This window comes from Heloderma suspectum, chromosome 1 (assembly GCF_057233095.1).
Source record: "Heloderma suspectum isolate Gila_16-S chromosome 1, 16-S_ref, whole genome shotgun sequence".
Lineage (NCBI taxonomy): Eukaryota > Metazoa > Chordata > Lepidosauria > Squamata > Helodermatidae > Heloderma > Heloderma suspectum.
Genome location: NC_139458.1, coordinates 65,428,768 through 65,455,000, shown reverse-complemented (window position 1 = coordinate 65,455,000; position 26,233 = coordinate 65,428,768). Strand labels below are relative to the sequence as shown.

The window sequence follows — 26,233 nt, the reverse complement described above, 5'->3', positions numbered from 1 at the left end:
GGGCCATCTCTGTCAGGAGAAAGGAACTCTGCCTCAGAGGCTGAGCAACCCCCTCTTATGCCTTGATTTAGACCACACCTGTTGTAGCCTGACCACCATTGGGTAACCACTTGTAGGTTTGAAGGTTTGCTGACTTCATTGCAGTTAGAGTTTGCTACAGTCAAAGCAGGACACCATGCACTGTTTCTTACCAAATGCCTTCGGTTCTAGCCTCATTCTGCTCTCTTCAGGGCTCTAGTTGGAGTTGGTCCTCTTTCAAATGGAGGAAATCTAGTACCACACAGTTGTGGTGATTGATTCTGACTTTGGGACCAAGATGGTAGCATGCAGCTCTTTGACACTAACTAGGAGGTTAACAAGGATGCTGCTGTGTCTGAAGGAATATATTATCAGTGGTAGCTAGAAGCTGCTCCTGCAATTGACATTTTGTAATATCTGTGTTGTCTACACCACCTTTCTCTGAAGTGGAGAAACCATTGATGATTGATCCTGTTGAGGTGCTAGTCTCACTGTGGAATGGTGAGACACAATGGGCTGTCAACATGATCACTCCTGAGTGCTCTCTTCAGTGCTGTGGAGTCCGAGGTGTTCCCTGGTTCTCAGGTGAGCTCCAGGCAATGAAAGGGGTTGGGAGACAGCTAGAGCATAAGTGGTGTAAGACTTGTTGTGAAGCTGACTGGACATGCGTGAGAGTGCATAATCGTGCCTACTGCATGGCGGTAAAGGCAGCAAAGAAGGCCTACTTTGCTGCATCCATTGTGTCCTCAAGTAGCCATCCAGCAGAACTTTTCTGGGTGGTTCAGGGCCTATCATCGTCCCTACTGTATCCTATGTTGGAGCCTCGAAGGCCTACTGTGATAATTTTCCAAGTCACTTTGAGGATGAAATTGCTCAGCTTCGTGTTGACTTGAACATTGCTTGTAGTACTGGTTTGGTGTCCAGTGCACGGTGTGGTTCAGCTTTATGGGATCAGTTTCAGTTTTTGCAGCCTGAGGATGTAGTTGAGATGCTTGTAGCTCTCCAGCCTCCAGCCTATAACCTGCTCTCTCAACCTTTATCCCATCTGGGCTTATTTGAGCTAGCTGGGAGGGGTTGGCTTAGTGGATCCAGGGAGTGGTGAATGCATTTCTGAATGGAATGGTGTCCACTGCCTCTTTTAAGGCAGTGGTGAAAAAGCTCTCTCTGGATCTAGAAGTTTATACCAACTATCACCCAGTCACTAATACCTATTTTCTGGACAAGGTGCTTAAGAGGGTGGTGGCTGGGCAACTGAAGATGTTCTTGGAGGATACTGATTATCTTGACCCATTTTAAACTGGGTTCAAGCCTGGTTTTGAGACAGAATCGGCTTTGGTCTCCCTGATGGATGACTTCTTGTGGAAGAGACAGAGGGAGTGCAACTCTGTTGATCCTACTGGATCTTTCAGCGGCTGTTGATACTGTTGATCATAGTATTCTTTGGGATCATCTCTGTGAGTTGGGAATTGGAGACACTGTGCTACAGTGGTTCTGCTCCTACTTTCAGGGACAGTTCCAGAAAGTAGTATTGGGGGATTGTGCCTTGGGTCTCTGGCAGTTAAGCTGTGGGATGCCATAGGATCCCATCTTGACTCCTGTGCTATTTAACATCTATATAAAGCAGCTGGGCGTGGTCATTAGGAGATCTGGGGCAAGGTGTCATCAGTATGCTGATGATTCCCAGCTCTATTCTTGGTAACATTTGATTCATGAGAGGCTGTGCGTGTTCTGAACCAGTGCCTGAGTGCAGTGATGGGTTGGATGAGAGCCAACAAACTGAGACAAGACGGAGACTATGGATGAGTTGGTCTCAGGTATGGGAATTGGGGAGTTTGCCTCTTCTAGACGGGATTGCACTCCCTCAGAAAGAACAGGTATTCAGTTTGGGGGTGCTCCTGGATTCACCATTGTCATTAGAATCCCCAGTGGCTTTGGTGCGACAAGTGACTATTACCAGCTCCAGTTGGTATATCAGCTACGCCCTTTCCTGGACAGGGATAGCCTGGCCATAGTAGTCCATTCACTGGTAACCTCACATTTAGATTGTTGTAATGCGCTTCATGTGGGGCCTCCCTTGTGGTGATCTAGAAGCTGCAGCTGGTGCAGATGCAGTGGCCAGGATGCTGAGTGGGGTGCCTGGATGTTCATATACTTCACCAGTGTTGAAGCAACTGTGCTGGCTAGCCCTGTTCAGATGCGCATGGGTGTGTGTATTTAGGGTAACTACGGGGGAGGGGGGTTAGCAAAACCTCAGTGCATGCATCTGTCACACGAACCGGAACCATGCGGTGCCGCATGGTTCCTGTAACTACCCCCCTTCATAGTTACCTTAATCATTCCCCCACTGCCGGTGGCAGTGATCCCAGCAGCCCGCATGCTGCCAAAACGTGCATGCTGTCCGCTCTAGCTGTTTTGATGTGCTGGCGACTATAAAGTTCACACTGGCTAAAACATCACCAGCAGTAGCAGACACTCTAGGCTGCTGTCTCTATGGTCATGGCCTGTAAACTGCCCAGAGGCCATTTAACGACCGGGGAGCATGACAAATGTCATGGTAAGTCACCCTGGGGCTGTTAACTGTGTTGCAAGGGGGTGGTTAGCTGGAGTGGTTACAGAACTGCGGTTAGCGGGTTTTTCTCCCCCACATGACACGCAAAGCCACCGTGGTTAGTTCAGATTGCCTAACCATCATGGCTTCACATTACACATGAACAGGGCTGCTACCTATTAGCTACCGAACCAAGTACAAGGTCTTGCTGTTGGCACAGAAAGCCCTGAAAAGCTTGGGACCAGGTTACTTGGCAGATCGCCTTCCCCAATATGGACCTGTGTGATCATTAAGATGGAGGAGGGCTTGCTGGTTGTACCAAGACCTGCAGATTGCCATCTCGCAGCAACCAGGAAGCAGGCCTGCTCTGTGGTGGCACCCACCTTATGGAATGACCTCCCCACTGGTATTTGGGAGGCACCAACTGTAACATGCTTTAGGTCTCATTGAAAGACCCATCTCTTTAGCCAGGCCTTCCTTGAATGAGTGTGTTTCCCAGTTTCTTTGTTTATGGTCTTGTATTGGTTTTAATGTGTTATCAATGTTTTATATTAATGTTCTAGCAATTATTATGTATTTTAATGTATATCACAATGATTTTAACGTATGCAAATCTTGTAAACCATTTAGAGATATTTTTAATTTGGTAAGTGGTATATAAATCTATATCATCATTATTATCATCATCATCATCTGATTGAAAGATGATACATGAGCCTTCCTCCAAGAGTATTAAGATATCAAAGGAACCCATAAGGAGATTCTGTTGCTGAAAATTCTTGGGAGTGAAAATGCTGAATAATGCAAGGATGAACTCCGGGGTTGAAAACTCAGCTTTTTGTAATGGACTAGCTTACATTATCACTGATATGAAGCAGGTAGTGTTATGTGCTGTAGTGAGAACCATCCCATCAGACAGCTGGCTTAGGTGTCAATGTCTTACTGTGGTTTTAATGTTCTGTATATTTTAAATTGTTTTATTGTGTGTTGTTTGGATTTAATTTTTGTGAACTGCCCAGAGAGCTTCGGCTATTGGGCGGTATAGAAATGAAATAAATAAATAAATAAATAAATAAAGTAAGTAAGTCTTGGGTGATAATGCACTTAGTGTAGTCATAGTTTGGATCTCCATCTCCTGTTGCAGACCAAACAAGAGGCTGCTTTTGGCTGCTTCCCTCTTCCCTGCTCATGCTAGAGTTCTGGAACAGGGGAATCCTGGGTTGGCACAGAAGTTGCTCACCTTGAAAGAGGAAGCAGTGTGGGATGCTGTAGAGGTGAAAATGCCATCAGTGCACCAGTTAGTACTTGTTTTTGTTTTTCAGTCCAGACCATGCTATTCCAGTGCTGAATGGGCTTTATGTAACAGATCTGGAACTGCCGCTCAAACAGTGGACCTTTAGACTTGACTCTCACTCTGTTCTGGAAATTATAGTCGGCTTACACCCACATGCTTCCATATGGGCAGAAGAATTGTGGATAGTCACCTCTTCTTGAAAAGAGTGACAGTGTCTGCACCTTTTGTTTGTTTGTTCAGTCGTTCAGTCGTGTCCGACTCTTCATGACCCCATGGACCATAGCACGCCAGGCCTTCCTGTCCTGTGCTCTCTCCCGGAGTGTGCTCAAGTTCATATTCATTGCATCGGTGATGCTATCTAGCCATCTCATCCTCTGCCGTCCCCTTCTCCTTTTGCCTTCAGTCTTTCCCAGCATCAGGGTCTTTTCCAGAGAGTTTTTTCTTCGCATTAGGTGGCCAAAATATTTGAGCTTCAGCTTCAGTATCTGTCCTTGCAATGAGCACTCAGGGTTGATTTCCTTTAGGATTGACTGATTTGACCTCCTTGCAGTCCAGGGGACTCGTAAGAGTCTTCTCCAGCACCACAGTTCAAAAGCATCGATTCTTCGGCGCTCAGCCTTCCTTATAGTCCAGCTCTCACAGCCATACATTACTACTGGGAAAACCATAGCTTTGATTAGACGGACCTTTGTCGGCAAGGTGATGTCTCTGCTTCTTACTATCCTGTCTAGGTTTGCCATAGCTTTCCTCCCAAGGAGCAAGCGTCTTTTAATTTCATGGCTACAGTCACCGTCTGCGGTGATCTTGGAGCCCAAGAAAGTAAAATCTGTCACTGCTTCCATTTCTTCCCCTTCTATATGCCAGGAAGTGATGGGGCCAGATGCCATGATCTTCGTTTTTTTAATGTTGAGTTTCAAACCAGCTTTTGCACTCTCCTCTTTCACCCTCAACAAGAGGCTCTTGAGATCCTCTTCACTTTCTGCCATTAGGGTGGTATCGTCTGCATATCGGAGGTTGTTGATAATTCTCCCAGCAATCTTAATTCCGACCTCTGATTCATCCAACCTGGCATTTCTCATGATGTACTCTGCATATAAGTTAAATAAGCAGGGTGACAATATGCAGCCTTGTCGTACTCCTTTCCCAATTTTGAACCAGTCGGTTGTTCCATGTCTGGTTCTTACTGTTGCTTCTTGACCCTCGTACAGGTTTCTCAGGAGACAGGTAAGGTGGTCTGGTACTCCCATCACTTTAAGAATTTGCCACAGTTTGTTGTGATCCACACAATCAAAGGCTTTAGCGTAGTCAATGAAGCAGAAATAGACGTTTTTCTGGAATTCTCTTGCTTTCTCCATGATGCAGCGAATGTTGGCGATTTGATCTCTAGTTCCTCTGCCTCTTCGAAACCCAGCTTGTACTTCCGGTAGTTCTCGGTTCGCGTACTGCTGAAGCCTAGCTTGTAGGATTTTGAGCATCACCTTGCTGGCATGTGAAATGAGCGCAATGGTGAGGTAGTTTGAACACTCTTTGGCGTTGCCCTTCTTTGGAATTGGAATGTAAACTGACCTTTTCCAGTCTTGCGGCCATTGTTGAGTGTTCCAGATTTGTTGGCATATTGAATGCAGCACTTTAACAGCATCATCTTTTAGGATTTTAAATAGCTCAGCTGGAATACTGTCATCTCCACTAGCTTTGTTGTTACTAATGCTTCCTAAGGCCCACTTGACTTCAATTTCTAGGATGTCCGGCTCAAGTTCAGTGACCGCACTATCATGGCTATCAGGGACATTCAGATCTTTCCTGTATAGTTCTTCTGTGTATTCTTTCCATCTCTTCTTAATCTCATCTGCTTCTGTTAGGTCCCTGCCTTCTTTGTCCTTTATCATGCCCGTCTTTGCACAAAACGTTCCCTTGAGATCTCCGATTTTCTTGAAGAGATCTCTAGTCTTTCCCATTCTGTTGTTTTCCTCGATTTCTTTGCATTGTTCATTTAAGAGGGCCTTCTTGTCTCTCCTTGCTATTCTCTGGAACTCTGCATTCAGTTGGATATATCTTCCCCTTTCTCCCTTGCTTTTCGCTTCCCTTCTTTCCTCAGCTACTTGTAAAGCCTCATCAGACAGCCACTTGGCTTTCTTGCATTTCTTTTTCTTTGGGACGGATTTCGTTGCTGCCTCCTGAACAATGTTACGGACCTCCGTCCATAGTTCCTCAGGCACTCTGTCTATCAGGTCTAATCCCTGAAATCTATTCCTCACCTCCACTGTGTATTCATAAGGGATATGATTGAGGTCATACCTGAATGGTTTAGTGGTTTTCCCTATGTTCTTCAATTTAAGCCGAAATTTTGCAACAAGCAGCTCATGATCTGAGCCACAGTCAGCTCCAGGTCTTGTTTTGACTGACTGTATAGAGCTTTTCCATCTTTGGCTGCAAAGGACATAATCAATCTGATTTCGATATTGACCATCTGGTGATGTCCATGTGTAGAGTCGTCTCTTGTGCTGTTGGAAAAGAGTGTTTGCTATGATCAGCATGTTCTCTTGGCAAAACTCTATTAGCCTTTGTCCTGCTTCATTTTGTACACCAAGCAAGGCCATGCTTGCCTGTTATCCCGGTGATTTCTTGACTTCCTACTTTAGCATTCCAATCCCCTATGATGAAGAGGACATCTTTTTTTGGTGTTAGTTCTAGAAGGTGTTGTAGGTCTTCATAGAACCGATCAACCTCAGCTTCTTCGGCCTCAGTGGTTGGGGCATAGACTTGAATTACTGTGATGTTGAATGGTTTGCCTTGGATTCGTACTGAGATCATTCTATCGTTTTTAAGATTGTACCCCAGTACTGCTTTTCCCACCCTTTTGTTGACTATGAGTGATACTCCACTTCTTCTAAGGGATTCTTGCCCACAATAGTAGATATGATGGTCACCTGAATTAAATTCGCCCATGCCTGTCCATTTTAGTTCGCTGATTCCCAAGATGTCGATGTTCAATCTTGCCATCTCATGTTTGGCCACCTCCAACTTACCTTGATTCATTGATCTGACATTCCAGGTTCCTAAACAATATTGTTCTTTACACCATCGGATTTTCTTTTCACCACCAGACACATCCACAGCTGAGTGTCCTTTCGGCTTTGGCCCAGCCGCTTCACTCTTTCTGGCGCTACTTGGAAATACCCTCTGCTCTTCCCCAGTAGTATATTGGACACCTTCCGACCTGAGGGGCTCATCTTCCGGCGTCATATCTTTTAGCCTTGTGATACGTTCCATGGGGTTTTCTTGGCAAGAATACTGGAGTGGGTTGCCATTTCCTTCTCCAGTGGACCACATTTTGTCAGAACTCTCTGCCATGACCTGTCTGTCTTGGGTGGCCCTGCACGGCATAGCTTATGGCTTCACTGAGTTACGCAAGCCCCTTCGCCACAACAAGGCAGTGATCCATGAAGGGGGTCTGCACCTTACCTGGCTGCTTTCAACATACTTTGGACTTACCTACCTAAAATGGCATTAGTACTTGGGGGAGAGGAGTCCTAAAACTAGGTTCATAGTTGCCTGTTCTGGTTGAAAGATAGATCTGGATGCTTTCCCTTCTTAGTCCTAGATGTTTTGAAGTGATGTTTGTCTAATGGCTTCCACTGTTATGCAGATTACCCAGTTCTCCTTCAGTGCATGCCCTGTTTTCAGGGTCAGGATTAGATCAACCATTCTGTCACTAGTGTTTAGGGAGCTGGGCAGGGCACACAAATACACCCCAGCCAGATTTAGGGGAGGCAGAAGAGCCCAGCAGAGATGTGGGAGTTTATATATAGGCACATACAAGTGGGTTCTGCAACAAAAGGTTGTGGTGCTCTTATTCAGAATGCCTGCCTGCCTGCCTGCCACCCAGACATGTCCTTTCCCAAGATTCTTGTTTGCATTCCCCCTCTTCCCAACAATCAGTCAGCATTCCATACCCACTGAGCATGCTGAGTCGTGAGTGAGCAGTTATGTGTCTCCCCCCATTTAGGGTTTTCTTTTTCTAAAGATTTTGTGTACTTCTGCAAATCTTGGGGTTTCCTTCTAGCCTACTGATACCTCATTCTTATGTGTGGATGGTGCCATGTTGGCTACAAAAGAGTTCACGTTTGGAGAACTGAGTTCGCTATTAGTTTATAGGATGCTCCTTGCCAATCACCTACATGCATGTCACCACTCACACACACAAAAAACAAAGTTGTGTGCTTGTAAGCGTGTGTGATTTCAAGTTCTATACATAATCACACTTCCTCCCTCTTCTAAGCCCACACGCTATCAGCATCTTGGTGGCTTGGAAGCTGGGTTCTAACTCAGGGTGGAGAGGGCCCCTGTCTCAGGCTGCATTCCGGAATGGGGAGAGGCGTCTCTCAAGGCTACTAGTTGAATTTCTCACCAATTGGTCACCCTGGTTCACCGTCCTTTGTGTGACTATTTAAGAACAACAGTAAGGAACTCGATTATCTGGCTTGCCTTCAAAGGGTTTACTTTAGAACAAGAGAGCATGAATTCTTTCATGTTTAGGGGATCCCTGTTGTGCATTTTTCCTCCTCCTTCGAGCCTGTTCATTTGTCCAAAATGGCATTAGAAATTGTAAAGTGCAATTTGAAGATACGGTGTTAGGAATTATTCCCTGGGCTTTTCCTTTGTTTTGATAATTGTGCAGCATGTTCTGAATCTACTGAAAAGGCAGCTCCTTAAGCTGTTTTTGCTGAATTTTAAATGAGCTGCTGCAGAACTCGTGATCGGCTTGATGGGATCATGCGGGGTGTGTGTGTGTGTGCGTGTGTGTGTTGTGTGTGTGTATGTATAATGTATTTCTAGATATTCTTTGCTGTGAAAATTAATTAGTGCATTTACCTTAGTGGGTTGGCAGATGTGTGGGTGGAGAGAAATAGACGGGGAGAAACTCTGTTAACTCCTTATGCTCCTAGAACTATTAAGCCTCAATTGACCCTCTTCCTTGTTTATTTGCAGGGAAGGTCTGATTAGCAGGGATGAAATAACAGCCTACTTCATGAGGGCCAGCTCAATCTATTCTAAATTAGGCCTTGGCTTCGCCCACAACTTCCAGGAGACCACTTACCTAAAGCCTACATTCTGCGACAATTGTGCTGGATTTGTAAGCTTGGGTGTGGGGGGCGGGGGTGTTTTAAAAGTAAATTATACCACATGATGTGCATAACAAACTGTTATTAGTGCATGTTTTATTACAATATCAACTCTAGCTTGCTGCTAGTGTGGCTGAATTAACTCCACCTCTTGTGCCTCTAATCGTATAATTGCTGTTGGGTGCCTGAATAGGGAGGGCTTAGTTTGTGAATAAGGTTCCAGGTTCAATTCCAGGCATCTTCAGTTAAACTTGTAGAGCTTTGAAAGTCCTATGTGTGTTCCTGGAGTGCTGCTCCTGATCAGGGCTAGACCGGCCAATAGTCTGGCTTGGTACGAGGCAGCTTCATACACTGAAGGTGTTCAAATGCAGACGTGACAGGCTTTCTTGGCTAAGATACAGGTCTTCATAGAGACATATGCACAGGTACCAGGGGAGGTACAGGGTTTCCAATACCCCCCACCCATGTATGTTTTTATTATTTAGCCCAGGAGAATGCCTTAAACATAACCCTAGCCTTCCTTACTCACAGTGAGATGAAGCTGTGTTCATACTCCTTACACTGATTGCCTGCAAAAGGCTGCTCTGTGCATCCCCCTGGAAAGAAGGGTTTTTTTTTTACTCCTCTTTGAACCATTCCTGATGGTTATTCAAGTACACTGTGCATACTTGCCTCCATGTTGCTCTTTGAGTACACAACAGCATTAGTTGCACATAATTAATTTTAGTATATCTATATTCTGATTTTCCTCCACCATGTGGTTCCCAGGTGGTTTTCTATTGTGGCATTGACTGGGTGTCTTTGAATTGTAGATCGTTGTTGAAATGTGGGTTGCTGTGTTGTTTGAACCCAGCTGCACTAAACACCATGGCTTGTTAACCATGAACAACCCATGAAGAGAACCCATGGTTTGTTCTTGGGTTGTAAACTGTGGGTTCACAGTTTGTAGTTAACAAACCATGGTTTGTTAGTGCAGCTTGGTTCAGACAACACAACAACCCACGGTTCAACAACCCACATTCAGTCTTGAGTGTGGGTTATCGTGTTGTGTGAAACCAGTCATTAACTAGACTTGCTTAGCTTCCACAAGGTGGCTGCATCAACTGCCCTCAGAACATGCTCTTGGACCATATTTACATAGTGTTAACAGTTGTTTTCTTGTCTTTGGGAGGCTTAATATGACGTCTGAGAGATATTACCTTTGGCCCAGGGGTTGATACTGATCCCCTTGCACTTCTTGCACCATAGGCTCTAAGCTATACTCTGTGGCAGCAATGCCCAGTTCTTCAGCTTCGGGGTAGGCGGCAGACTTTCCCTGGACATGGTGCTTGGAGGAAGTAGGGATATACGAAAGTCACTTACCTTTTCGATGAGGCGATTTGCGGTGGGGGGGAGGTGCTCCGCACCTCCCCCCCAAATCCTTCTCCGGCCGGCTCTGCTCCGTGGAGATTCCGTGGAGCCTCTGGCCGGGGCCACCTGCAGCTGGAAATCCGGCTGCTGGGCAGCCTTCCTTCTGGAAGAAAAACAACAACAACTGCGTACGCAAATGGCGGCAGCTACGGCGGCCGCCATTTGTGTTCCCTTTTTTTCGCCGTTTTAGCCTACGTAAATATTTACGTAAGCTATTACGGCGGGGGAAAAAAGGAATGCAAATAGCGCCCACTACGCTATTTGCGTTGCCCTTTTTTTCACTGTAATAGCTTACGTAAATATTTACGTAGGCTAAAACTGCGAAAAGAACGGAACGCAAATGGCGGCCGCTGTAGCTGCCGCCATTTGCGTACGCAGGTTTTTTTGTTTTTGTTTTTCTTGGCTTGCCGTGATAGGCTATGTAAATACTTACGTAGCCTATCACGGCGAAGGGCAGATGGCAATGGTGGCCGTGGCAGCCGGTTGAAAGAGCAGCTGCCGCCACCAGAGCCGGAGCCGCCGCCGTCTGGAACATCAGCCCCAGGTAAGCCTCGTCCCAGGGGGAATCTGCGGGGGGCAGGCTGTTCTGCCATGGATTTCGGGGGGCCGAATGCCAGTGCATTCAGCCTCACTTAAATCCGTGGCGGAATTCTCCCCCATCCCTAGGAGGAAGGCAGGTGTTATATTTCACCTCTGTGATTCTATTATTTGATTTTTATTCCATCTTTTTACCAAGAAAAATGGCACTCAAGGTGGCTTACAGTAACAAATAAAACAATAATAAAAAATAAATACATCAAAACACAGTTAAAAACCCCACAGCAAAAGAATAAAAACTGCATCCAACCCAACGGGTCCGCTTGTCCACCAAATGCCTGCTCGAATAAAAAGGTCTTTGCCAGCAGAAGGACACCAGAGAGAGTGCAAACCTAGACCTGCTTGGCAGGGAGTTCCACAGCCAGGGAGCGGCCACTGAGAAGGCTCTCTCTCGCGTTGTCACCAAATATGCTTCTGAAGGTGTCAGTCTCGAAAGAACGGCCTCCCCAGAAGATCGTAAGACCTGGGCAGGCTTGTATGGGAGAAGGTGGTCTTCCAGGTAGCTTGGTCCCAAGCTGTATGGGGCTTTATAGGTCATAACTAGCACTTTGAATTCTGCCTGGAAACAGAGCAGTAGCCAGTGACGCTGTCATAACAAGGGAGTCACGTGCTCCCTGTAACCAGCCCCAGTCAACAGTCTGGCTGCAGCATTCTGGACTAGCTGAAGTTTCTGAACAGTTTTCTAAGGCATCCCCACATAGAGCACGTTGCAGTAGTTCCAATGGGATGTAGCAAAGGCATGTGTGACTGGCCAGTTCAGTCATATCTCCTCTCCCCCTCCCCTCTTAGTCTGGCACTCTAGCCTAAAGTACCCAGCCTCTGCAGTGATGCAAACATCTGGGGCCACCTATCAATTCCTGGTAGTTAAGATATTGGCTGATTAAGGAGCAGCACCTGATACTATCCATGTAGTGGAAACAGTAGAATGAGCTAGGAAAAGATCAGTATGGGGTTCGTAGGTGGACTAGAGCAACTAATTATTCTTCATCTATGGCAGAGATTAAAAGAACTTCTTACAAAGAAGAGATGATAAGCATTTCATGGTTGGGTTTTAGGAGGGTTTGTGGGAGATATTTTAATGCAGCTCACAGTTAAAAATACGGACCTTGCTTTTGGCGCTTGTGGATTGTTTTTTAATTCTCTCAATCCTCTGAAATAGGTAAAGACTGGGTGGTAATTCACTAAGGGTGCAATCCTGTGCATGATTAGACAGAAAAAAAGTCCAACAATTCCCAGACTGGGAGTTGTAGGACTTTTCTTTTGTCTAAACATGCATAGGATTGCGCCCAAAGACAAATAAGTATCAAGAGGAGACTGGACTGTAATCATGACAGATCTTGCTTGTTTTTGAGGCTTTTTTAAAATGTATTTTTATCAGGGGTAGTGGCAACTCTTATCTCCCTCACTGGCATTCCTGTTTGGAGATTTAGTCTGCTGCTAATGGGAAGCATTGTTTTTGACAAAGGAACAGCCACAGGCCTAAAAAACGGGCGGGTGGTCATTCTGTTTGGATGACTTCATGGAACTGGAGTAATGAACTGGGGTTAAAGAAAGGTATAAATCTACTGTCTTAAGTTCAGTGCAGTATTATAATACATCTTTTCTTACATTCTCAGCTTTGGGGAGTTATTAAACAAGGATATAGGTGCAAAGGTAACAAACATTCTGTTTTACTTGATAAATAAACTTTAAAAATGGCTTGTTAAGGGCAGCAGTAGTTCTACTTGGAGTGCCTTACCATATTTTTTCTTTTGAATAACCTAAAAATTGTCTTTTGATAGACAGCATCCACATTTGCAGGAAGTTTAAAGAGCCCAGCTTCTTCTTTCCCACTTCTCAAATTTACAACTACCTAGAAAAGAACAAGGAGAATCGATTCAGGGCAAGTTTTCTGGAGTGTCTCCCCTCTTACACGCACACATTTTTGGTTATTGCATGATAGATGATGTATCATTTGGCTATTAGGTAAATGTAAGTAGCATATAACACTGTCATGTGTTCTGAATGCGTTAAGTATTATATTAAAATATGAAAGTGGCACTACAAGTAATACATAGTAAAGAAAAGTAGTATGTGCTTATTACAATTTACACTGCAATCCTAAACACTTTTATTAGGGAGGAATGCTACAGTGGACTCAGATCAACTTGAGTAAACCATGCATTGGCTTGTGCTGTAAGTTTGTTTTGTAGCATATTATGGGGCTTTTGCAGAATGTATAGGGGAAAGATCTGACTTCAGGAAGTGGGAGAAAAGGTATTGGTGTGAGACTAGAGCTCTTCGTAGTTTTTACTTCTAAGCCAATGAACTGACCTTGTTTTAATTTGTTTGCAGATTGTGGATTGAACTGTCACAAGCAATGCAAAGATCTAGTTGTATTTGAATGCAAGAGAAGACCCAAATCAACAGCTGTGGATAACAGTCCTGCCTCAGCCCTGGCATCTAGCCTCTGTCCCATGGGACTCAAAGAGCACATGCATGGTAAGTAGATTTCAAGTTTAATGAAGAATTCTGGTATTATTTTATTGCTACGAAGGAGCCAGTTTCATCTCCAATTCCATACCACCAATTGCTGAATGATTAAATAGTTTTTACTGCTTATTTATTAGGGCATTTTTATGATGATAGCTGGAATCAGCTAGTGATGGTTTTGAAAGCTGGCCTTGCCACTGTCAACACATCTGCTCTTAATTAATGCTAAGTCCACTGGGTAGTGTCCTATATGCCACTGTGCCTCCACTAGTTCTGTTGTGCCAGTGGGACCCACTGCTAGTGCAGCACGAATTAGTGCTTCCGAAAGCAACCCCAGAAATTAGCGGAAACACTTGCTTCTGGAACGGGACAGGTCAACCCTATTCTGGAAATGAGTGTTTCCACTTGTTTCTGGTTGTTTCAGGAACCGCTGGCTTCCCATTGTGCTAGCAGTAGGCCTCACTAGCACAAGGGCAGAGTAGGATACTGCCCACTCAGTCCAAAACATTCCCCATGGTGAGGTGATGAGATGTGGGCAATTATCCAGAAGAACTGCACTTAAAGAACAAATGCACTTTGTAACTGTGAAAGGTGAGATCACCTGTCCTGACACTTGGTATCTCTCTTTCTGTCTGAAATGAGCACAAACTAAGGGTGCTTCCAGACAGAGAGTTCCTAGTGCTACCCATCAGAAAGCACCTATTCTGATTTTTTTCCCTTAATAGATTTTCTCTGGTAAGAAAAAACAGACAGAAGAAGTGGTGGGAAAACAGGGGAGGGAGTGGAAAACATTGTCTGGACCCCCAGTAAAATTCTATGAATGAGACAGGGCAACAGCACGATAAAAGCCTCACCTGGAAGCAACCTGGAAGATTAAGTAGGAAAGATTCTTTGCATAATCCTATCCTTGTCAGTATTTACCAAACCGTAATCTTGAATGAAGAAAGGAACATAAGAAGCTGCCTTATACCAAGTCAGGCCATTGGTCAATCTATCTCAGTATTGCCTACACTGACTGGCAGCAACTCTCCAGGGTGTCAGACAGGGGTCTTTCCCAAACCTAATGCCAGAGATTGAGCCTGGTACCTTCTACATACAAAGCATATTCTCTTATCACTGAGCTGTGGTCCTTTTAGTAACATTCCAATCATGTTGTTATATTCCGTCATGATTTTAGAGTTGTGAGTCATCTTGCGTACCTTTTTAAAAAGGTAGGATGGCAGGATATAAATGCTTTAAAGAAATTCTCAGTAACCTTTATAACTGGGCCGGTATTATTATTGGGGCTGTCTTCACAACACCCACGGTGAGGCTGTGGTATGTGCAGCTGCCATTTTGCATGCGCAGCCTCCACTTGGGGGTTGTTGGGTTGTGCAAACCTGGCGAGCATGGGTTATGCAAGGGTTCTTTAACCCTCACATAAGTCATGGTCAATGGTCATTGTGCACGACACAACAACCCCCGAGTGGCAGTTTCATATGCTATCTGGTGCTCACAAGTGCTGTGGCTCGTGCAAACCCGGTCGTGATCTCAATATAATAATCATGCCCTTGTTTCTTTTCTTTGCTTCACCATTTCACTTCAGAGAAATGGAGCGATGAAATGGACTGCTAAAAGTGGGCATCAATGGGTAGGAATAGAGAGCTGGGAAAGACATTTGCACTGTAAGCAAAACGTTTCACCCACTGTCTGCATTGGCAGTAGAGCTCCAAAAGAACAAGCAATTCACTTGAATGACTGAGCTGCTTTCCTCTCCCATGTCATATTAACTTTGTGTTCTGTGTCCCCCCCCCCCCTCCCCATAGGGCTGGAGGAAGGAGGATTTCCATTTCCTAACGGAGACGTGGTTGAACACAATGAAGGGAGCAAAGACAGAACTATTATGCTTATGGGGGTGTCTGCTCAAAAGATCTCAGTAAGGCTAAAGCCATCTGTGGTACACAAGAGCACGCAGACTGACCTAATGCTGGCACATGCCGAAGGGCTCTCTAGACAACAGAGCAAGCCAGAAACGCTTCCTGAAAACAGCCTACTCCAGCCGACTCCTTTTCCCCAGCTGACTCCTCTGTCTCCATGTCCAAGCCCAGTTCTTTGCCGTAAAAAGGCTTATGTGAAATGGGAAAACAAGGACTGCAGTCAAAAAGCAAAGGAAGAACCATATCCTCTAAAATCCTCATGCCAGAGACCATGTCCTCTAAAACCCACATACCAGGAACTAGAGCAGGTACTAAAGCAGTTGCTGAGAGTTGTGGATACTAACACAGCATAAAATGTTCCCTCTATAAAGGATGAGAGCCAGTGTGGTGGAGCGGTTAATGTGTTAGACTAGATGAGGGAGACCCAGGTTCAAAATCCACACTCAGCTATGAAGTTCACTGGGTGGACTTGGGACAATTGCTATCTCTCAGCCTAACCTACCTCACAGGATTGTTTGGGGGATAAAATTTGGGTTGGGGGACAGCAAAATGTATCACCTTAAACTACTTGGAAGAAAGACAGGCTATAAATCTAGTAATGAAATAAATGAAAGCTCCCAAACATCAATCCTACAAATTTAGAGTGGGAAAAATTTCAATAAAGTTCCTGAAATCTACCCAAAAGAAATTGCCAGGGTGCAGACAATTGAATTTTGGATATGCTTTTTAGAATCATAGAATAGTAGGGTTGGAAGGGGCCTACAAGACCATCGAGTCCAACCCCCAGCTCAATGCAGGAATCCAAGTCAGAGCATTCCTGACAGATGGCTGTCCAGCCTCGTCTTGAATGCCTCCAGTGTGGGAGAGCCCACCACCTCCGTAGGTAATTGGTTCCATTGTCGTATTGCTCTAACTGTCACAAAGTTTTTCCTCATGTTCACCCGGAAACTGGCTTCCTGTAACTTGAGCCCATTATTCCGTGTCCTGCATTCTGGGATGATCGAGAAGAGATCCTGGCCTTCCTCTCTGTGACAACCTTTCAAGTCCTTGAAGAGTGCTATCATATCTCCCCTCAGTCTTCTCTTCTCAAGGCTAAACATGCCCAGTTCTTTCAGTCTCTTTTCATAGGGCTTTGTTTCCAGTCCCCTGATCATCTTTGTTGCCCTCCTCTGAACCCTCTCCAGTTTGTCTGCATCCTTCTTAAAGTGTGGTGCCCAGAACCGGACACAGTACTCCAGATGAGGCCTAACCAGTGCTCAGTAGAGAGGAACTAGTACTTCCCAGGATTTGGAAGGTATGCTTCTATTAATGCAGCCCCAAAGAGCATTTGCCTTTTTTTCAGCCACATCACATTGTTGGCTCATATTCAGCTTGTGATCTACAATTCCAAGATCCTTCTCGCTTGTAGTGTTGAGCCATGTATCCCCCATCTTGTAACTATGCATTTGGTTTCTTTTTCCTAGATGCAGAACTTGGCATTTGTCCCTATTAAATGTCATTCTGTTGTTTTCTGCCCAGCACTCCAGTCTATCAAGATCACTTTGAATTTTGTTTCTGTCTTCCAGAGTATTAGCTATCCTGCCCAATTTTGTGTCATCTGCAGATTTGATCAGCATTCCCTGCACCTCCTCCTCCAAGTCATTAAAAAAAATGTTGAAGAGCACTGGGCCCAGGACTAAGCCCTGTGGTACCCCACTCGTTACCTCTCCCCAGTTTGAGAAGATCCCATTGATAGGCACTCTTTGAGTCCGATTTTGTAGCCAACTGTGGATCCACCTGATAGTTATTTCATCTAGCCTCCTTTGAGCTAGTTTGCTCATCAGGATATTATGGGGCACTTTGTTGAAAGCTTTGCTGAAGTCAAGGTATATTATGTCCACAGCATTCCCACAGTCCACAAGGGAGGTTACCTGATCAAAAAATGAGATCAGATTCATCTGACAGGATTTGTTCTTGACAAATCCATGTTGGCTTCGAGTCATCACTGCTTTATTTTCAATGTGTTTACAGATGGATTGCTTTATCATCTGCTCCAGAATTTTCCCAGGGATTGATGTCAGCCTGACTGGTCTGTAGTTCCCAGGTTCCTCCTTTTAACCCTTTTTGAAGATAGGGACATTATCCCTCCTCCAGTCATCTGGCACTTCCCCCGTCCTCCATGATTTCTCAAAGATAAAAGACAGTGGTTCTGAGAGTTCTTCTGCCAGTTCCTTTATTATTGCAATTCATCTGGTCCTGGAGATTTGAACTCATTCGAAGTCAGTAGGTGTTCCTTGACCATATGCCTATTGATCTCAAGCTGCAATCCTGCCCCTTCAGCCTGTACTTCATCTTTGCCAGAGGGGTCAGAGACCTCTTCTGAGAGAAGACTGAGCACCTCTGCCTTTTCTTTATCATCTGTTATCATTTTGCCATCCTTATTTAATAGCTGAACCACCATTTCTTTCCTCTGTTTTACTATGCACACAGCTGAAGAAAGCCTTTTTGTAAAAACTTGCATCAGCTGTTAATGGCTTAACTTGATCAAATGTAACTGAAGTCCATTTTTCCAAAACATCAATAGTCTTTTCAGATATTCAAAGGGAGTATTAGAATTTAATAAACAAAAGTTACTATTTATTGTTAGAAAAAAGGCTTATCTTTAATACTCTTACATTTTGTATTAGAGTAACACACTAGAATAACTACACAAAATAAATAACATGGAGCCTTAACAATTAAAATTAATCTTTACTGAATAATCACCTGAAGTTTTAGGTTGATTAAGGCTGCAGTCCTATACACATTTACTTGGGAGAAAATCCCATTGAATTTAGTGTTATTCATATATAAGTAGACATGCGTAGGATTGTGCTAACAGCACTAACTACTAACAACCCAATCTGTGCACATTTATTCAGAAGTAATTTCCACGGAGTAAAATGGGACTTGCTCCCAGGTAAGAGCGCGTAGGATTGCAGCCTAAACTGATTTAAACGTTGCAGCCCAGATCAAACGTTTTAAAAGACCAGGAACATTAGAATGGTCAAAAGTCTGAGCCTGAATTTGCTTGTGCCCAAAAAATCTATGTGGCGTTTAAATTCTGATATCATGTTTATCATGTGTATCATTCCACAAGAATCATCCCAAAATCCAGTACTAAAAAAATTCTTAAAATTCCTAGGCGCACACATTGGTGGGTTTAGGATCCTGGATGACTATATATGTATGCTATACTTTTTTGAGCCCTGTGAAAGGACACCTGTGAAGGAAAATGCAAGTTGGAACTGATCCTTGGGGGTGTGGGGTGTGTGAAATGAAACCAATATGCTACCTTTTGACTTTTTGCTTGCAAGTATTTTGTGAGCCGTAGCACAGCAGCAATTTATGTGAAAACGAAGTCTGGAAATACTGCTATCCTTATTGTACTTTTAAGGAATGCATTTTCCTCACATTTGGATTTATTCTTTGCAAATCATCCATAGTACACAGCAGGATACAAAATAGGGTGTAAAATGCCCAAGGGTAAAAAGCCCGTTTTTGTCCTTTCATGGAATTCGGGGCCTCTTAGTATATTAGCACTTCCCCAACAAAGCAGTGTTATCTATGAGTTACTTTCATGTTTAAAAATGCTACAGGGGAAAATCGAGTCCATTTACCTAGCTTGGAAGATAATGCTTGTTGCAAGGCTTTGGATGTGGCTTGGCGGACATGTACCTCTAGGCTGGATTGCATGTATTCATTACATCTTTGGGCATTTGAGTTACTTGGTGGAGCCATTAATCATCACTCTCTTCCTCCTTTCCTGCAGGATGGAGTGCACAGGGTGAGCCGAAGTTCCATCTAGCAGAACAGACATTTTAGAAAATGTCTTTTGCACATGAAAGTGTGTATTTACCAACCAGGCTTTCAGATGCATTCTTGAGAGATGCAATAGAAATAATGGCTCCTTTCCTATGCAGGCGGCTGTGTATCTTTCATTCCATTTACTGTTAAAGCTGTTATAATTTGAGCATAGCGAAGTACACAGACCTTGAGAATAAGATGCCAGCCAAGCAAGTGCTGCTAAATAGGACTGAAAATACCGAAACCGTTTTTCAAGCAGAATATTCTATTCTTATGGCACCAATTTGTATTTTTGTTTAGGAAAGAAATATTCTTACAACAGAGAATGAGGCTTTAAAACTGCGGCTTAAACAGGCACATAAGAAAATTGAATTCCTCAGCAGTCGAAGAAACCATATATTGGACAGCAAGGAACGTGGAGACTGCTTGTAGTGAAGAAGCCAGGACCTCTTCTGTAGAACATGGTAGGGGTGAATGGGGCTTTAATGTGTTTGAGTACATGTGGAGTTCAAACCACTGGATCTCCCTGTCCTTCCTGTTAATAATATGCCTGGACGCATGCATTCTCTGTTAACTGATTTAAAATAATTTGCCTCCTGTTTGGAAATTATGAAGTTTGGAATTCCTCTTAATTAGGGCAAGGCATACTCTTGCCGTCTTCATAACAAGGTAGCTAAATTCCATTGCTGGATAAGAATGCCTGAAGAGATATCTCAAGAGACCTCTCCATTTTTAGAACTGGACATTGTCAGCAAATTTGGCAGCATGGACTGGAAAATGAAGTTAACTTTGGGCAATGTGAGGGGACAAAAAAAACAGTGTTGAAAATAGCTAGGGAAAAGCTTGCCCTAGCAGACTGTGTTTCTAGCCACAGAAATATAGGACAAGATTCAGCCAAAGGTTAATGCCGATTGATTTCAATTGGATACTGTTATGCACGTGAGTCACTCTCTCCCTCCGAAATTAATGGATCTTAAAAGTGGCTGCTCTTATCCTCTGTTTCTCTTACAAGAAACATAGCTTAGAAGAAATCATGATGAAGACTTTACACCACACAGTCCCGTTGGTTTCACATGCATAAGCACTGACTTCACGCTCTCGCAGCAAAATAAATGGAACTTTTAAGTGCTTCACTTTTGGATGGATTGTGCCCTTAAATTTTAATTGGCAAGAAAACCCATTTCTTTATGGGCAATGATCTCCATGAGTTAGGTGGTTCCTAAATATCCTACCAATTTAGATTTGGAGCAAAATCTGTGAGAATACTTCTTGGGCAAGGAGTACTTTCATTCTACCCACATTCATCCAGATAGAGCTTGTGCAAGAGAGATTTCTGGTGGGTTCTGGCATAACTGATCCTTTGCTTTGTGAAGCTTAGTAATTGGCTTCATGCTTTTAAGTTACTAAGGCCAGATCTTTAAAAAGTGATCAGTCAGGAGTAATCTGTATAGAATTTTCAGTATTTCAGATCCTAATATATGAGAATACAGAGGCCATGATATTTTAGATAACTTTAATATATTATGGTAGACAAAGGGATTTGATTCTCAAGGCCTGTTTAGACAAGGACTCCCTTCTATGAATCTTCTCAGAGAGAGATCTGGAGTAGACCTTGGATCACATTCTCTCTGTCTCTGTTTTCCCCTCTCTCTGAGCATTTCTACACAAGATCCCCTCCTGTCTCTTCTGGCCACTATAGCAGCTTAATTCTCTTACAGAGAAAGTGCTGTAAGAGACTTCAAAGGGCAATAACTTTCTGGTGAAATTCTGGAGTTGTGCTATTTTGCATTGCTGTCTAGTGGCTGTATAATGAAACATATAGAACTTGTCCAGAAAGAAAAAAATAGATGGAATCACTTGAAAAGGAACCAACCAGATGTCCCTTCCCACCTTCCACCCCTGTCAGTGTGAGCCTGGCAGGGCATAGGAAAAGGTAGTTTCTGCACCTTGGATTGTTCTTCCCTCCACCCCATAGCTAGTGATAGCAGATCATGCAGGGGAGGCATCTTCGGACGGGAAGTCTTGATTTCCATAAGTAAATGGCTAGGTTTGCACAATCATGGAGGAGAAATAAGATACGGTGGCTTATTTCCCCTCCCTTTGTGTGCTGGTTGTGTGCAGGAGGTTAGCATAATGACCCCCAGCAGCGTGGCTTGCCTTGTTGAGCGAACCTGGGCAGGGTGGCTTGTTGCCATGGGAACAAGACACCCAGAAGGTTCTGGGTTTGTACAATCACAGAGGAAAAATAAGCCTCGGTGGCTTATTTCCCCTCTGTGATCATGCAAACCAGGTCATTCTGCTCTTTCATAGGCAGTTTCCCACTTATTTTCTCACTTTCTAAAGATATACTCACTTGAACCTTCTCCCACTATAAAAGTGGTTACACTCCTATTCCAGTTATTGTGAGAGAAGACATCCCCTCACTTGCAGAGTCCAGTATGTATACAGCTGTATGCTGGTAATAGGGTATAGAGGACCGACAGCATCCTTCAGGTAGAGCGTTTCTATTCACAAGTAATACAGAAAGAACATGAAGGTTGAAATGTAAATACATCTCCTTGCACAGCTCTCACATAAATGTGGCATAGTTGCTTGCGTGCCGAGTTCGGATCTAGAAACCCAGGTTCAAATTCTGGCATGGATACGAAGATGACTAGATGGCCTTGGAAGATAGATTACTCATCACTCAGACAAACCTTACTTCACAGGATGGCTGTGAGACTAAAATCCTGCTCTTGGAGAATGGATGGGTTCAAAATTAATACTTCAGAAACTGGGTTCCTGCACATTCAACTCCTGTGGACAAATAGCACAGCAGATGCTGAGAACCATTTTTCTGTTGTCTTGTGAAAATCACTTTAGATTCTCATTCGATAATTATTCTAGAACTGACAGTTAAATGATACACTATGAAATATGGTATCAGGCACTTGGGAACTTTATGTAGCTTCTATTTGTTTTCAACCTCTGTTTAAAAATCTGGTTCCAAACAAATCCCATAATTTATTTTTACAAGAATGGAGTATTATTTGCCCAGTTATGGTGGTATTTGTACTTTGTGTTCCAATATATATGTTTACTCCTTTTGGAGTAATTTCATTGTTAAATAACCTGTTTTGTACCTTAATTTGTAAGGCTCAGCATGATCTGCTTGTAAGATTCTTTATATAAGAAGCTTCTGTAATTTAAATTTGTGTGATTCAGAAAGTGGCTGCAGTTCTTAATGTTATGTAAATCTGATAAGGTAATGTAACTACATTTCACTGACTGTAAATACTTGTATATAATATTTAAAATTAATCACGTGATTTCCTAAAATTGAACTGAGTTGAAACGTAGGCATTATACACTAAACATGAAAATTTTAAGAACCATAGAAATGAAAACACAACTGACACTTCTAATTAATGGTTGTTTTCCCCTTTTCACACACTTGTCCTCCTTTGGTAATCTCCTCTTGTGTACAGGACAGCTTTCGTAACATGTAAACCCACATGGGATCGTATAGCATCCAGCCCAACTAGTATTAAGTCTGCATTAGAGGTAGGGAACCTTTTCCGCTGGAGGTCTGCATTCCTTCAGGGAAAAGTGGCCAGAGTCCCCATACTGGCAGTGGGTGGGGCCAAAGTATTCACACATACATACACACTCCATTTTCATTCACACAGACCTTGCTCCTTTTCTGTGCTGTGTGCTGAGAAATGGAGCCCCTTTTTGATGTGCAGCAGGGAAGCAAAGCTAGCTGCTTATGAAGGAAGGTATCACTCTTGTCCTCCATAGGCAGTATGCTTTGCTTTTCTGCTGCACACTGAAAAGTTGGCAGGGCATGGGGTGGTCCCTTTTTCAGCACACAGCAGAGAAAGCTTGCCTGCCTCCTGGTCACCAACTTTCTCTGTTCCCCCAACAGAAATGGGAGTTCTTGACTGGGTAGGCAGGCAGGAGCACGTGTGACAAAGGGGAGCGGTGGCTAAAGCATTTCTAGAGGCTCTAGGTACCAAATGTTATTATTGGTTTTCCCAGGTTTGCCTGCCTAGCTCTTAGGGAACAAGAGAGACAGAGGCTTTGACTAAGGGGCAAGCAGGCAAACACAGGAAAGTCAACCATGGAGCATCATCAGGTGCGGACAAGGCCTGGGAGACCTTTACAGTCCTGATTCTGAAGCCTTGAGTTCCGAAGTTTCCCACTCTGCTCTAAATATAGACTTGTGAGCAAATGTAATTAAACTCATATTAAAATCTTTGAGTGTTTTTAAAGTGATTGAACTAAAGGCATAGATCTGGATTCTGTCTTGTCTGGGAAAGGTGGTGTGAGGTTTTGTAGGACAGTGTCTTCAGCGTGCAAATGATACCCAGGTATAGCTTACCTTCTCAAATCCTAGTGAGGCAGTGGAATCTCTGAATGGGTGCTTGACAGTGAGTTCTGAAATGGAGGAAAGCTACTGTAAAACTCAATCTAGTTTAAGACAAGTATATTCATGGTTAGTAAATCTGGTAACAGGTAGACAGGCATGCCCTGGATACGATTCCTTTCCATGAAGGAGCAGCTGTGCATTTTGGGAGTGCTTCTGTGTCAAGATAGTCAGGTAGCCATCATGGGTAGGAGAGCATGTATCCAGCTATACCTGGTGCAGTAGTTGCACCATTTCCTAGAAGAAAATTGCTTCCTTCACACATGTTTTAGTACCCTAGCTTCGATTACTGTACTGCACAATAAGTGGGTCTGTCTTTGAAGACTGTGGAAACACAGAGAGCTTCGGCTATTGGGCGGTGTAGAAATGAATAGGAAAAAAAATGAAACCTCACTTGGTTCAGAGGGCAGTAGCCAGTCTTAACAGGGACTAGCCAGAAGGAGCAAATTAATACCAGCCCTAAAGGAGCTGCACTGGTTTGCCAATTAATTTCTGAGCATAATTCAGTGTAACCTTTAAAGGCCTGAATGACTTGGTTATTAGAAGGAACACCTTCACCAACTGTGAGCTGAGGAAGCTCTGCTATGAGTTCCACCACCATTTGAGTTATGACAGGTAGCAACCAGGACTACAGCCTTTTGACTTTGGCCCTTCCCTTGCTAGCACTTTCTTGCTCTTTTGAAGGATGGTGAACGGCATTCTGTATGGAAGCTTTTTGCCTCCCTAATCTGGGCTGCAATTTCACATCAGTGAACTATTAACTTTAACTTCTGTGTTGCTTTATTACTCAATGTTTTGGTATTGAGCCAAAATATTTTGTGCTGTCCTATCTAGTCCTGTGAAGGTCATAGTTCTGTGGATGGTTACACTGGCACCCATGAAACTCAGTGGGCTTTACTTCTGAGCAGACTCACATACACAAAGGTTGTTACCAAGTCTCTAATACGCTGCCCATCTGTGACATCTTCCTCCCAAGCTAAATCATGTGCAGTTTATGCAGAGGCTTCACTGCCACTCGCATGATACGGTAGAAGATTTTAATAAGTACTGTTCATATCAAGAAAATATATGTATCATCATTAGTGCCAGCAAATGTATTTGCTACTGTTCAAGCCAGCACATTATGCATATTTACAGCAACTGTTCAGAGCCATTGAAAAACAGTATTCAAGCATTCAACTGTTGGACAATCCATACATTCCTCTCAGCACTCCCATTGTGCCATATCCACAAACCAGACCATTACAAATCTGGGGAGTCTCTCAGGATGTGGTTATACACTGATATTAAGCCATTTTGTACCTAATATTGTTCAAAGATGACCTTTTAAAAAACAACCCAGAATGTGATGTTAGCAAGTGTTTGCATTTTTTCTTAAAATAATCTTTCACCTAATGGTATCTGTAGAATTATGACAAAGAAACAAGAGTTTTAAAATGTACAGGATGTAAAAACTGGCTAAGTGCAAGTTTTGTTTGATATTTATTAAAGTTAAGTTACACAATTCTTTTTTGTACTCTGTAGTGAGACTGTTTCTGGTTGATGTGGTCAGATAAAGAGTATCTACAGACTTTTTGTTGGTTGCTAGCTTGTAGGTAATTATTGGCCAGGTGCAAGCCCCTTATTTTTGACATGGTAATGTGTCAAGTTCCCCCCCCCATTGCATGCAGATATTTCTTAATGCAGGTACCCCCCCATGTGGTGACAACAGGTATTTAGGCATGTTAATACTTGAGAATTAAGCATATGAAGAATCTGCTAGTTGTCACATGTCTCAGAGTGAATACCAGCTATTGATATGTAGAGCACGGGTTTCAAGTGAATTGTGACAAAAAGGCAGCCTAAAAGTAGGGAACATTACTCTTCCTTCCGTGGAAGATTTAGGAGGTATCTCAGGGGCCAACGGATGCTGCAGACTTCCCCCTCCATGGGCAGAGAGGGAGGTCCACTGTAGCAGTCCTTTGACTGGCAACAGAAAGCTTCACCTCCATGTGCACCCCCTCAAGCGGTGCTTCTCTGGCACTAACAGCAAAAAGTGGGAGGCATGTCAGGGGCATATTGGGCAAGGCTTTGGATCCACTGGATTCAAAGTCCCCCCATTCCTCATGCATGGCCTAGGAATGTTGGGGGTGGGGGGGCGGAGAAGGGGAGGGGAAACTTTGCCAGTCCTTGAGTTGGCAAAGTTATTTAAAATAAAAGAAAAATCAGTGAGAAAAGGGATGGGGAAAAGGTTTAGTGCCCTCCCTCCACAGTTTCTGCTCTGGCAAGCATGAGCCCAGCAGCGCTAGGAAGTGATGGTTCTCCCCCCACTACACACACCCCCCCCAGCCCGACCTCCATAGGATAGCTGATGCCAAACATTGATTCTTTCTAGTAATCAAGCTCATCTTGTGCGCGCGTGTGCCTGTGTTGCCCTTGTGCAATGCTGTACAAGGATGGCTCATGCCTAAGTGCTGCTATGCTCGATTTTCTACAGGTATCCCGCACAGAATATTTTGGAAATTCATGAATGCTGTAGGGAGAACTTCCCGCTAGGAACATTAGATAGGAAGCACAAGTCACTCACATACTCTTGCTGTTTTTCTCCCCACCCTCAGCATTTTGTCATCTGATGCCATTTTA

General features: G+C 43.7%; 1 protein-coding gene across 1 annotated transcript in view; it reads left to right on the top strand.

The window, feature by feature from the left end:
- Positions 1-24,756, top strand: part of RASGRP1 (RAS guanyl releasing protein 1) — a 76,327-nt gene extending 51,571 nt beyond the window's left edge. Inside the window, exons 13-17 of the mRNA XM_084844664.1 lie at positions 8,850-8,994; positions 12,607-12,643; positions 13,325-13,471; positions 15,268-15,686; positions 19,504-24,756. Coding sequence (XP_084700790.1) covers positions 8,850-8,994; positions 12,607-12,643; positions 13,325-13,471; positions 15,268-15,686; positions 19,504-19,635 — 880 coding nt within the window. The 3' untranslated portion in view covers positions 19,636-24,756. The remainder of the gene's footprint in view (positions 1-8,849; positions 8,995-12,606; positions 12,644-13,324; positions 13,472-15,267; positions 15,687-19,503) is intronic.
- The last annotated feature ends 1,477 nt before the right edge of the window (positions 24,757-26,233 follow it).